The 13,807-nt window shown below is 55.9% G+C and overlaps 1 protein-coding gene across 1 annotated transcript; it reads left to right on the forward strand.

Annotated features, from left to right (window-relative positions):
* The first annotated feature begins 241 nt into the window (after positions 1-241).
* Positions 242-2,814, forward strand: POP7 (POP7 homolog, ribonuclease P/MRP subunit). The gene is made up of 2 exons (XM_060255514.1): positions 242-332; positions 1,829-2,814. Exon 2 carries the CDS (start codon positions 1,836-1,838, stop codon positions 2,220-2,222), a length of 387 nt encoding a protein of 128 aa, XP_060111497.1. The 5' UTR covers positions 242-332; positions 1,829-1,835; the 3' UTR covers positions 2,223-2,814.
* The last annotated feature ends 10,993 nt before the right edge of the window (positions 2,815-13,807 follow it).

A 13,807-nucleotide genomic window follows, 5' to 3' on the forward strand; every position in this document is an offset into this window, starting at 1 on the left:
TGGCTTTTTGGCCCCTGCGTGACCCCGAGTGCTGGGCTGCGGGGGCCAGTGGCCGGAGCCCCCCTAGAGGCCCCAGGGCTAGCGGGAAGCCTCGGGGATGCCAGCAGCCAGCAGCAGAGCGAGCCCAGAGCGCGGGGAGGGGAGGGAGCGCTGCGTCCTCGGGGGCGGGGGAAGAGAAGACCTCGATGCGCGCCCCCGCGGCGCGCCCCCGCCCATGCACGCGAGAATTCCTGCGGGGCGCGCCTCTGCCTGCCCCGCCCCCGCCCCGCGTTGCAGCAGGAAGCGGAAGAGGCGCCGGAGCGCGTGCGCGGAGCTGCTGCTGGCCTGCAAAGGTGGGGAGGGGGCGGCTGCTGGGGAGAGGGGGGGGGGAGCAGGGTTGCGGGGGGGGGCTCCAGGGGAGGGTTGGGGGGACTTCCAAGGAGGGGGGGTGCCCTGCCTGCCGAGTCCCCCTTCCCACGTGGCCACTTTCTTCACCTGGCCTCACAGGTAAGGTTGCCAGGTCTGACTCAAGAAATATCTGGGGGCTTTGGGGGGTGGAGCCAGGAGACTCTGGGGGTGGAGCCAGGAGCAAGGTTGGGACCAGCGCGGCGGAACTCCAAAGGGAGTTCCGGCTATCACACTGAAAGGGACCACGCACCTTTGAAATGCCTTCCCTCCGTTGGGAACGATGAAGGAAAGGGGCAGCTTGTTTAGGGGCTGATAGAATTAGACCCCCTGGCCCAATGCTTTCGAAACTTGGAGGGTGTTTGGAGGAGAGGCGCTGGATGCTGTGCTGCAAATTTGGTGCCTCCGCCTCCAAAAAACACCCACCCCTCCCCAGAGTCTCACATACCCGCAGATCAGTTCTTTGTTATACCCTATGGGAATTGGTCTCCCTAAGGAATAATAGAGTGCCCAGCAGGCATTTCCCTCCTCCCCCCCCCCTGCTTTTTGATGACCCTGAAGTGGGGAGAGGGCCTCCAGACTGGGGGATCCCCTGCCTCTACCTGGGGATTGGGAAGAAAGCCTGTAGCCATCCACGTAAACAAAACCCCAGATTTTCCAATTATGTCATACAATCAAATATCCTCATAGAATCATACAACACCAAAAGTGCAAATATAAGACACACCCATACGCGAAGTCCATATACTTATAGCAATAGTCTATTTCTTTGGAATAAAAATCCTTGTAACTGTTCCTTAAAGCTGGGACTCCAAGACTTTGTGCGATAAGCTGTGAAAGTGGAGTCCCGTGCTCCAAATCTTCTTGTAGCCAGTGTAGAGATGACAAGCAGCAAGGCAAAAGAACACAACAGAGATGTGCTTGATGCCCTGTCTCACAATAGCCTTCTACAAGAACATCAAGATCTTCAACTGATTTTTATTCCAAAGAAATAGACCAGGGGTGGCCAACGGTAGCTCTCCAGATGTTTTTTGCCTACAACTCCCATCAGCCCCAGCCAGCATAGCAAATGGCTGGGGCTGATGGGAGTTGTAGGCAAAAAAAAATCTGGACAGCTACCGTTGGCCACCCTGAAATAGACTATTGCTATAAGTATATGGACTTCGCGTATGGTGTGTCTTATATTTGCACTTTTGGTGTGGTATGATTCTTTGAGGATATTTGATTGTATGAAATAATTGGAAAATCTGGGGTTTTGTTTACGTGGATGGCTACGGGCTTTTCTTCCTGTTTCCATTACCACCGTTACTCTGTTGGTTTGCCGTCTACCTGGGGATTGGGATCCCTAGTAGGCTGGAGAGCAATTGCAGTAGCAGGAGACCTCCAGGCCCTACCCGGAGGTTGGCAGCCGTAACACCTCTCTTCCCCCCCCCTCCCCGCACAGAGCTGCCATGGCCGAGTTGGGCCGCCCCACTGAGACGGAGTGCGCCTTGCGCCGCTGCCTACCCCGGCGTCTACCCCGGCGCCGCAACGACATCTACGTCAACATGAAGACGGACTTCAAGGCCCAGCTGAGCCGCTGCCAGAAGCTGCTGGGCCCCGGCGGGGGCTGCTCCGAGATCTGCATCCACGGTCTGGGCCTGGCCATCAACCGCGCCATCAACATCGCCCTGCAGCTGGAGGCCACCGGTGGAGGTTCCCTGTGCTTAGCAGCCAACACCTCCACGGTGGAGCTGGCCGATATCGCCGAGCCGGAGGGGGACAGTGACGAGCCCCTGGCCAGGACACGGAACAACTCTGCCATCCACATCCGGGTGTGCCGTGTCACCCCAGAGTGACCTCAGTTCCTGCGGGCTCCTGACTCTGCTGTGGGGTGGGAGGAAGGGGGCTCCCTGCCTTCCTAGAAGCACTGCTGGCCGCACACTGGCCATGGCACACCAGCCCTCTTCCCCCCCGTCTTTGGAGGCTCCATATCCATCAGGAGGGGCATGTTACGAACCCCCCCACACACACACACTCTGATCTGAGGAGCCATTTCCTTACCTGGCTCTGTTGGACAGTTCCCCTCTTCTCTGGTCTGCGTTGGACATTGTGGTCAGAAGAGCCCTCCCACTCCCCCCAAGGTTTGTCCCTCTTCCGCACCCAGAAGGGAACTGAAACCCAGACGAGGGTTCAACCGCCTCCTGGGGAGGATCAGGCTGGTTTTCCTGGCATCAAAGTGGACTTGAGGCTAAAGGGCAGCTGTTTCATTCGTCTACAGAGAGTTTGTGGGGAGAGAGCGCGCTTTGGGGGCTGGAATGCGGCCTGTGTGTCTTCGGGTGGGGTGCATCTTCTCTGGGTGCACATCCCAGACTGTGTGTGTGTGTCTTTGTAGCAGTTCAGATTGAGGTTGTGGATCTTCTGCAGATCATGAGAATAAACAGTTCTCCACTGTTTCATGGGGAGGTGAAGTTGTTTCTGGGGCCATTGCTGGGGCCGGGGGACTCTTTCCTGTGGAGCTCTGTGGGCCCAGCTGCAGGGGAGATTTCACAAAGGGATTCCTGGTCTTTTCAACCGCTAGAGGCCCTTCTCCAGTTCCTTCTCTGGCCCTCTGCAGCTGGTTTATACAGGATGGCTAAGTGTCCTGCCCCACAGGTGTGGGGCAAAACTGCCCTGCTCCAAAGATTTCTTCTTAGACTGGGGACAAGTCATGTTATTTGCCCCATCTTGTTCAAATCTACAGCCCTTGACTCCAGAGAGGAAGAGGAGATTGGATTTATGCCCCACCCTTCACTTGGGAGACTCATGAGTGGCTTGCAGTCTCCTTCCCTTCCTCTCTCCACAACAGACACCCTCCCTGTGAGGTAGGTGGGGCTGAGAGAGCTCTTTCCAGAGCTGCTCTGAGAACTGCAACTGACCCAAGGTCTCCCAGCAGGCTTCATGGGGAGGAGGAGTGGGGAATGAGACCCAGTTGTCCCAGATTAGAGTCCCCCCAAACTGGCTCAGAGGTGCCTACGTGGCCCCTGAGAGCGGCTAGAAGCCCTGGGGTACCTGCCCCTCAAGGGTCCAACAGGCCTTTGGCCAGACAACTGGGGCAGCCTTAAGAACATAAGAGAATCCATGCTGGATCAGGCCAATGGCCCATCCAGTCCAACACTCTGAGTCACATAAGAACATAAGAGAAGCCAGGTTGGATCAGGCCAATGGCCCATCCAGTCCAACACTCTGTGTCACCTAAGAACATAAGAGAAGCCATGTTGGATGAGGCCAATGGCCCATTCAGTCCAGCACTGTCACAGAAGAACATAAGAGAAGCCATGTTGGATCAGGCCAATGGCCCATCCAGTCCAACACTCTGTGTCACATAAGAACATAAGAGAAACCATGTTGGATCAGGCCAATGGCCCTTCCAGTCCAACACTCTGTGTCACAGAAGAACATAAGAGGAGCCATGTTGGATCAGGCCAATGGCCCATCCAGTCCAACACTCTGTCCCAGAAGAACATAAGAGAAGCCATGTTGGATCAGGCCAATGGCCCATCCAGTCCAACACTCTGTCACAGAAGAACATAAGAGAAGCCATGTTGAATCAGGCCAGCGGCCCATCCAGTCCAACACTCTGTGTCACATAAGAACATAAGAGAAGCCATGTTGGATCAGGCCAATGGCCCATTCAGTCCAACATTCTGTCATAGAAGAACATAAGACAAGCCATGTTGAATCAGGCCAATGGCCCATCCAGTCCAGCACTCTGTGTCACATAAGAACATAAGAGAAGCCCTGTTGGATCAGGCCAATGGCCCATCCAGTCCAACACTCTGTGTCACAGAAGAACATAAGAGGAGCCATGTTGGATCAGGCCAATGGCCCATCCAGTCCAACACTCTGACACAGAAGAACATAAGAGGAGCCATGTTGGATGAGGCCAATGGCCCATCCAGTCCAACACTCTGTATACACACACACACACACACACACACACTGTGGCTAATAGCCACTGATGGACCTCTGCTCCATATTTTTATCCAATCCCCTCTTGAAGCTGGCTACGCTTGTAGCTGCCACCACTTCCTGTGGCAGTGAGTTCTACATGTTCATCACCTTGGAACAAAGTGGGGGGCTTCTTTTCCTCAGCAGACTGTTGGGGTTCATGCTACAGGTAACAAATGGTCAGGGTTGCCATTCCAGTTTGGGGAAGTCATGGTTGAAGCCATAGAGAAGTTCAACTTGGAGGAAGTGCCAGGTGGGGGGAGGCTTGGAATAATGTTTTGCCTGTGGCTGCAGGTGGAGAAGAAGTGGACAGTTCAAGCTGTGCCTCCCACAAAAGCTGGTGGTTGTTCCAAGTCTGGGAACGGAGAGCCCTCTGCGCTCCAGGGGGCTCCTTCTCTGCACCCAAGCTGTAGTAATCCCCATTACGTGAGCAGGAGCCAACAGGGAGGAGAGGCTGGAGCAGAAGTGGCCAGAGGTTTGAGAGCTGCAAGACAGGAAGGAAGGAAAATAGACTGGAAGAAGACGACTACAGATTTATACCCCGCCCTTCTCTCTGAATCAGAGACTCAGAGCGGCTCACAATCTCCTTTATCTTCTCCCCCCACAACAGACACCCTGTGAGGTGGGTGGGGCTGAGAGAGCTCTCACAGTAGCTGCCCTTTCAAGGACAACCTCTGCTAGAGCTCTGGCTGACCCAAGGAAGAGTGGGGAATCAAACCTGGTTCTCCCAGAAAAGAGAGCTATGGCTGACCCAAGGCCATTCCAGCAGCTGCAAGTGGAGGAATGGGAGATCAAACCCAGTTCTCCCAGTTAAGAGAGCCATGGCTGACCCAAGGCCATTCCAGCAGGTGCAAGTGGAGGAGTGGGGAATCCAACCCGGTTCTCCCAGATAAGAGAGCTCTGGCTGACCCAAGGCCATTCCAGCAGCTGCAAGTGGAGGAGTGGGGAATCAAACCCAGTTCTCCCAGATAAGAGTCTGCACACTTAACCACTACACCAAACTGGCTCTTACAATCTCCTTTCCCTTCCTCCCCCACGACAGACACCCTGTGAGGTGGGTGGGGCTGAGAGGGCTCTCACAGCACCTGCCCTTTCAAGGACAACCTCTGCCACAGCTCTGGCTGACCCAAGGCCATTCCAGCAGGTGCAAGTGGAGGAGTGGGGAATCTAACCCGGTTCTCCCAGATAAGAGAGCTCTGGCTGACCCAAGGCCATTCCAGCAGGTGCAAGTGGAAGAGTGGGGAATCAAACCCGGTTCTCCCAGATAAGAGTCTGCACACTTAACCACTACACCAAACTGGCTCTCACAATCTCCTTTCCCTTCCTCCCCCACAACAGACACCCTGTGAGGTGGGTGGGGCTGGAGAGGGCTCTCACAGCACTGCCCTTTCAAGGACAACCTCTGCCAGAGCTCTGGCTGACCCAAGGCCATTCCAGCACCTGCAAGTGGAGGAGGGGGGAATCAAACCCGGTTCTCCCAGATGAGTCCGCGTACTTAACCACTACACCAAACTGGGGAGAGGTGGAAAGAAAGCAGCTTTAAATGCATTCTCCAAGGTGCTGGCTGGCTTGGCTTGGAGAAGTGATTTGAAGAGAGCATTGCCTTCTGCAAGCCAGCCACTGGGGGCTTTGAGAGCCACACAGTATGTGTGAAAGAGCCACCCCTGGGCTAGAGTGCTGGACTGGAGCCTGGGTGACCCAGGTTCGATTCCCTGCTGGACTGTGGAAGTTTGCTGGGTGCCCTTGGGCCGGTCACGCCCTCTCCGCTTAACCTACCTCACAGGATGGTTGTGAGGCTCAAATGCAGGAGCAGAGAATTGTGGAAGCCACCTTGCGTCCCCACTGGGGAGAAATGAAGTAAATCAATCAACGCCCTTGACCTTATCTTTGAAAAGTGGTGTGGCAAAATGCCCATAGACAGGACAGACCTTGACTCTGGTGCTGGAGGGGCCTGAGTCTGCCCTGCCCCCACAACCCCTTCAGCTGAACTCCCACGGAAGGGGCAGGGAAAGGCCAGCCTCCTCTCCCCCTTGCTTGCGAGCAACACGATGGGGGGCTGCTACAGGATCTCAGGCCAGGCTTTGCCTCTCCTTCCCCGGGTGGGGGGGGGGATGCGTGGGAAGGGCCATGTGGGCTTCTTGCAGGCAACGCTATCTTTGGCGCTCTCCTGGATCTAGGCCACTGCTCTCAAGAGCATCTTTTCCATCTTGTCTTCGCAGGGATGTGTTAGAAGACAGCTTTATCACACGGGGCCGGAAATAACTTTTTTCCACCGGACTGGCATTCCCACATTGCCAGTCCGAGAAATGTGTCTCCCATGTGTGTTCTGATAAGATAGGGGATCTCAAAATGTCCCCAGTGGCACAAGGCATGGCTTCCAAAAAGGGAGGCCACCTTTCCTGCATGCCTGACTTAGCATATAGGGTGAGCAGAAAGCACTCTGTGCATGCACAGGAACTCTTACTGCAGCTTTTCCCGCACAGCCAAGTGATATCATTGGCTGTGACCCGAAGGGGTTCCCTGGCTCAAGGGGAGGGGTCCACTTCCCGACACAGACCCTGCTGTTCCGGAATTCTGTCAGCTTCCTTCCCAGGTTCGTTTCCGTGTGATCTCCAGGAGCCTGCAGGATTCTCAGTAACCCATTTTCCCAGCAAACTGCACAGCTGATTTCGGGAAAAGAGTTCACAAGACTGGCGAGGAAAGGGCAAAAGGTCAGCAGAGCCCTCCCAGTGGCGGCCACGGAATCCCGGAATCCGAGTGAGGCCTTCCACAGCTGTCGCTGTAGCGAGGGGTGTCGAATTCAGGAGGGCCGGGGCTGACGTACATGAGACCTTGCTGGGCCAGGCCTTGTGTGTCATCAAATGCAATGCCAGGTAGAAGAGAGAACACAAAAGGTTTTCTTTTTAAACTTAAAACATGCTTAAAACGTTCACATTTGTTGGTCTTAAAGGTGTTTTCAGGCTGCTCCCTGCCTCCCAGCCTCAATGGCTATTTCCCCTTTTGGTGGGCTAGCAAGGAGAAAGGTGGATTTGGGGGGGGGGGGGGAGTTTTGCTGAAGGAAGTGGAAGCAGAGAGGGAAATGGTGCAAAAGGTCTGCTTAAAAATGAGAACTAGAAGCTGGCAAGAGCCAGTGTGGCAGAATGGAGGAGGAGGAGGAGGAGAAAAAGGAGGAGGAGGAGGAGGAGGAGGAGAAAAAGGAGGAGGAGGAGGAGGAGGAGGAGAAAAAGGAGGAGGAGGAGGAGGAGGAGGAGGAGGAGAAAAAGGAGGAGGAGGAGGAGGAGGAGGAGAAGGAGAAGAAGAAGAAGAAGAAGAAGAAGAAGAAGAAGAAGAAGAAGAAGAAGAAATTGGATTTATATCCCACCCTCTACTCCGAATCTCAGAGTTGCTTACAATACCCTTTACCTCCCCCTGTGAGGTGAGTGGGGCTGAAAGAACTCTTACAGGAGCTGTCCTTTCAAGGACAACTCTTACAAGAGCTATGGCTAACACCAGGCCATTCCAGCAGCTGCAAGTGGAGAAGTGGGGAATCAAACCCGGTTCTCCCAGATAAGAGAGCTCTGGCTGACCCCAGGCCATTCCAGCAGCTGCAAGTGGAGGAGTGGGGAATCAAACCCGGTTCTCCCAGATAAGAGAGCTCTGGCTGACCCAAGGCCATTCCAGCAGCTTCAAGTGGAGGAGTGGGGAATCAAACCCAGTTCTCCCAGATAAGAGAGCTCTGGCTGACCCCAGGCCATTCCAGCAGCTGCAAGTGGAGGAGTGGGGAATCAAACCCGGTTCTCCCAGATAAGAGAGCTCTGGCTGACCCCAGGCCATTCCAGCAGCTGCAAGTGGAGGAGTGGGGAATCAAACCCAGTTCTCCCAGATAAGAGAGCTCTGGCTGACCCCAGGCCATTCCAGCAGCTGCAAGTGGAGGAGTGGGGAATCAAACCCGGTTCTCCCAGATAAGAGAGCTCTGGCTGACCCAAGGCCATTCCAGCAGGTGCAGGTAGAGGAGTGGGGAATCAAACCCGGTTCTCCCAGATAAGAGAGCTCTGGCTGACCCAAGGCCATTCCAGCAGCTGCAAGTGGAGGAGTGGGGAATCAAACCCGGTTCTCCCAGATAAGAGAGCTCTGGCTGACCCAAGGCCATTCCAGCAGCTGCAAGTGGAGGAGTGGGGAATCCAACCCGGTTCTCCCAGAGAAGAGAGCTCTGGCTGACCCAAGGCCATTCCAGCAGCTGCAAGTGGAGGAGTGGGGAATCCAACCCGGTTCTCCCAGCTAAGAGAGCTCTGGCTGACCCCAGGCCATTCCAGCAGCTGCAAGTGGAGGAGTGGGGAATCAAACCCGGTTCTCCCAGATAAGAGAGCTCTGGCTGACCCAAGGCCATTCCAGCAGGTGCAGGTAGAGGAGTGGGGAATCAAACCCGGTTCTCCCAGATAAGAGAGCTCTGGCTGACCCAAGGCCATTCCAGCAGCTGCAAGTGGAGGAGTGGGGAATCAAACCCGGTTCTCCCAGATAAGAGAGCTCTGGCTGACCCAAGGCCATTCCAGCAGCTGCAAGTGGAGGAGTGGGGAATCCAACCCGGTTCTCCCAGAGAAGAGAGCTCTGGCTGACCCAAGGCCATTCCAGCAGCTGCAAGTGGAGGAGTGGGGAATCCAACCCGGTTCTCCCAGCTAAGAGAGCTCTGGCTGACCCAAGGCCATTCCAGCAGCTGCAACTGGAGGAGTGGGGAATCAAACCCGGTTCTCCCAGATAAGAGTCCACACACACTTAACCACTACCCCAAACTGGCTCTGGTGTCAGACTGGTGTGTATGGTCGTTTTCGCACTCACCTTAATCAGCAGCGACGACACTCTTCACCGCGCAGGATCTGCGCGGATTTCGCACTAATTGCCGCGGAGCACCCAGAAGAGCCGGAAAGTCCCGGCGGTTTTGCGGCGCAAACGGAAACCACCAAAAAACAGTTTCCGTTTGCGCCGCAAAAGCGCCGGGACTTTCCGGCTCTTCTGGGAGCTCCGCGGCAATTAGTGCGAAATCCGCGCAGATCCTGCGCGGTGAAGAGGGTCGTCGCTGCTGATTAAGGTGAGTGCGAAAACGACCTAGGAGACCTGGGTTCATAAAAACCTCAGAAGAGCCCTGCTGGATCAAACTAGTGAGGGTCCATCTAGTCCAGCATCCTGTCTCTTTTCTAAACTGAAAAGTCCTTGACTTTTCAGCCTTTCCTCCCAGGGAAGGTCCTTCAACCCACTAATCCTCTTGATCGCCCCTCCTCTGCACTGTTTCCAGCTCTACAATGTCCTTGTGGAGATTCACAAGAAAGAAGCTCCCATCTTTGGGAGAGACAGTTTGGGGTAGTGGTTAAGTGTGCGGACTCTTATCTGGGAGAACCGGGTTGGATTCCCCACTCCTCCACTTGCAGCTGCTGGAATGGCCTTGGGTCAGCCAGAGCTCTCTTATCTGGGAGAACCAGGGTTGATTCCCCACTCCTCCACTTGCACCTGCTGGAATGGCCTTGAGTCAGCCAGAGCTCTCTTATCTGGGAGAACCGGGGTTGATTCCCCACTCCTCCACTTGCAGCTGCTGGAATGGCCTTGGGTCAGCCAGAGCTCTCAAAGGATTTGTCCTTGAAAGGGCAGCTTCTGGGAGAGCCCTCTCAGCCCCACCCACCTCACAGGGTGTCTGTTGTAGGGGAGGAAGGGAAAGGAGATTGTAGGCCGCTCTGAGCCTCTGTCCTTGAAAGGGCAGCTGCTGTGAGAGCCCTCTCCAGCCCCATCTACCTCACAGGGTGACTGTTGTGGGGAGAGAAGGGAAAAGGAGATTTTAGGCTGCTCTGAGACTCTGTCCTTGAAAGGGCAGCTTCTGTAAGAGCCCTCTCAGCCCCACCCACCTCACAGGGTATCTGTTGTGGGGAGAGAAGGGGAAAGGAGATTGTAGGCTGCTCTGAGACTCTGTCCTTGAAAGGGCATCTGCTGTGAGAGCCCTCTCAGCCCCACCCACCTCACAGGGTGTCTGTTGTGGGGGGAGAAGACATAGGAGATTGTAAGCCACTCTGAGTCTCTGATTCAGAGAGAAGGGCGGGGTATAAATCTGCAATTCTTCCTCTTCCTTTTTGTTGGCCTTGAATGAAGAAACCTGAGGGAGGGGAACAAAGTGGGAGTCCCATGGCATTCTTTGTTGGTCTTCAAGGTGCTCCTCCTCTGTTCTGCCACTTCACACCAACATGGCTGCCCACCTGGATCTATCTGGGGGAGGGGGCTTCGCGATGGGAACGCGCTGAAGCCGAGGAGTCCTGCAGAGAGGAGGCAGGCTGGAGTGGGCCCCTCCCCTCTCGTGAGTCACACCCATGCTCAGTCCCTGCTCTGTAAAATGGGCACAAAAGCAGCATCCTTCAGGGGGCCCTGGAGAGGACGGCGTGAGCTCCTTCAGTCCCCTTCCAGAACTGTATAAAGAAACCAAAAGCAGGAAGGAGGAGGAAGCGGCAGGAGGGCAGCGGCTGTAGCCACTAGACCCCGCTTCCCTTCTGAAGTGCTGGAGGAGGCCCTGGGGAGCCGGATGGCCGGGGGTCAGAGGCCTGGTTGATCTGTCACTCTCTCTGGCGCCGAGTGGCCCAGGTCCTGTTTGGCGGCAGGGCCAGGATCGATGGAGCCGGCTGCCAGATCGGCAGATCAAGGCTTTTCTGTGTGTGCTGCCCGGCACGTATGACGGCAAGGAGCCACCGAGATCCTGGGCCTGGGCCCAGAAGCTGGGTGGAAAAAGCCCTGGGTGGGGCCAGGACTCCTCAGGCCCCGTCGGGATCTGGAGAGATCTCGGGACACCAGGCAGGTCGGCGCACAGTGGGAAGGGGGAGGCAGGATAAACCAGGGCTCCTGAGTTCTGTGGGGAGAGCGGAGGCGGGTGTGTGCGTGTGGGGGGGTGTCTGGGAGGAGAGAGGACACCTTTTGTTTGTCACCAGGAAGGCAGGAATCCGACCACTGTGCCGTTTCCTGCTGCGGAGTGATGGGAAAAGCAGGACTCCCTCCGTTCCGGTCTGTTATGCAATCCAGAGGAAGACCTGAAAGAAGCAACGAGGCTCCTTTCGGTGGGTTTTCATCCTGCCCTTTTGGCAGACCCCCAGGCAACGATTAGACTGGTTCTCCCCTCCTCCGCTTCGTCCTCACAACGCTCCTGTGAGGCAGGCAGGCGGAGAGGGAGGGGCTGGACCCAGGATGCCTGGTGGAGGGGAACCCGAACCCAGGTCTTCCCAATCCTGCTCTGGTACCACTGGCAGGAGGGGATCCGCGGTTGCTGGCCTCCCCAGGCAGAAGAACCAGTTCTAGCCAAGAGCGAAGAGGCAGGCTCTGGGGGTTGGCACGTCAGATGAGGGCCGAGGGGAGGTGAGTTCCAATCCCTGCTCGGCCACAGAAGCTCACTGGGTGGCCTCGGACTAACCAAACGCCACCTGGCCCACCTCACAGGGCCATCGTGGGGGGAGAAGAACACTGTCAGCCGCTTTGGCTCCCCCCGGGGAAGGAATCCAGGATATGCATGTTGACGGGCGTTCCTGTTTTCCCAGAGAAAGGCAGATGCCTTTGGAAAACTAGATCTTTGGACTCTCAAGGGGAAGGATGAGGACTAGTACCTTGGCCTTGGCTCTGGGACCTTCGGGGTCCAAGCACACTACACCACACCCCTGCCCCTCCCACCCTCAACCCAAGTAGGCCCTGGACGTCTGGAATGGCAGAGAGTTCAGTTCCCCTGGAGTTGGTAACCCTGCTAACGGGCTTCCCTGGAGCTCCATTGGGCTGCCTGGCTGCTGGAGAAGGAGGGGAGGGGAGGGGGTGAATGTCTGATCCAGCCGGTAAAGCAACCAGCAAGCCAGGCAGATTGGGGGGGGGGGGGGCTGAGCAATGTCTGGTCATGCCCCCCCCAACCTCATACACACAGCCTGCTGTCAGTGCTTCTGGCCTGGGGGGCCGGGAAGCATCTCCAGGGGGGGGCATGACGCCCGCCAGGGGCCGAGGGTTTCAAGCCGGGGTCAGCTCAGCGCCGGCTGGTCTCTTCTCCTTGCTGGGGATGGGAAAGGTGGACTTTCCATCACCTCTTGACTGGAGGAAACACCGTAACAATAGGCTGTTGCTGAATCAGACACCCTGGCTGCACGGGGCATGGGGGGCCAGGGCACGGAGCACGTAGGAACCCGGCAACAAGGCCGCTGCACTCTCTGGCTGTGGCAGGGACCGGGGGACTCTGGGGTGGGGGGTGGGAGAGGTGGATCGCCTCAAATAATTTGGTCTGGGACCCCTTTTGCATGATGCAAACTCTCCACAAAGACAGGGAAGTTGGTAGCTTCGTGCTGCGTGTCTTCAGCCGGTGGAACTCTCTGCTGCATGATGTTCCAGCGGCCACGAGTAGCAGAGATCCGAGGAAAGGGCCCCGGGTAGACACGTGCAGAGGTAGTTGCAGCCAGAAGCGCAGCCCCCTTGCTCAGAGATGAAAGCTGGGACTGTGCACAGAAGCCCTATAAACACAAGTCAGAATTGGTTGCAAGAGTCAGCAGCCCTTTCTCTGTCTTGTGTTTCTTAATGCGAGTTTCTAGTCCAAGACTGGCCAAACTGTGGCTCAGGAACCACACGTGACTCTTTCACACACATTGTGTGGCTCTCTTTAAGTCACTTCTCCAAGCCAAATCAGCCAGAGGCTTAAAAGAATGCATTTAAAGTTGGACATATGAACGTATGAAGCTACCTTATACTGAATCAGACCCCCCTGGGTCCATCAAAGTCAGTCTTGTCTACTCAGACTGGCAGCGGCTCTCCAGGCTCTCAAGCAGAGGTTTTTCACGCCTATTTGCCTGGACCCTTTTGAGTTGGAGATGCCGGGGATTGAACCTGGGACCTTCTGCTACCCAAGCAGATGCTTTGCCACTGAGCCACCGTCCCTCCCCAAAGTTGCTTTCTTTTCCATCTCCCTCCCCCCATCTATTTGCCTTCCTGCCTTCCTTTCGGCTCTCAAACATCTGACATTTATTCTATGGCTCTTACATTGAGCAGCTTTGGCCACCCCTGTTCTACTCCCTTGTGCTAAAGAAGATTTGAAAACACCAGAGTGCTGCCAAGATGTCTATGGACCAAACACAGCGCTGGTGGGGCTGTGGAATGCATTGTGCAAATGGATGCAGATTGTCTCAGTTTTCATCCCATATGTGGGCTGCAAAGTTCATGCCGAATGGAGATTTAAAAACGGAACAGACCTAGAGCCCCTGACCCACCCCCAGACCCCATGGGCGACACCGAGAAGCAGGACCACTTTGGCAGGCAGGAATTCCCCGGTGCAGCCCCTCTGGTAGTGCAGAGGCTCAAGAGGCCAACAAGGGCCTGGCAGACCTGAGTGCAAATTCGGCTATGATGCTTAATCCAGTTGCACTTTCTTGTGGCCTAGCCTACCTCGCAGGGCTGTTGTGAGGGCAAATAGCGGACAGAAGTCCCTCAAGCTTCT

Source organism: Heteronotia binoei, chromosome 15, assembly GCF_032191835.1.
Source record: "Heteronotia binoei isolate CCM8104 ecotype False Entrance Well chromosome 15, APGP_CSIRO_Hbin_v1, whole genome shotgun sequence".
Taxonomy (NCBI): Eukaryota; Metazoa; Chordata; class Lepidosauria; order Squamata; family Gekkonidae; genus Heteronotia; species Heteronotia binoei.

Bases quoted from the DNA above. Each gene is read 5' to 3' on its own strand.
- POP7 (XM_060255514.1), top strand. From the start codon at position 1,836: ATGGCCGAGTTGGGCCGCCCCACTGAGACGGAGTGCGCCTTGCGCCGC.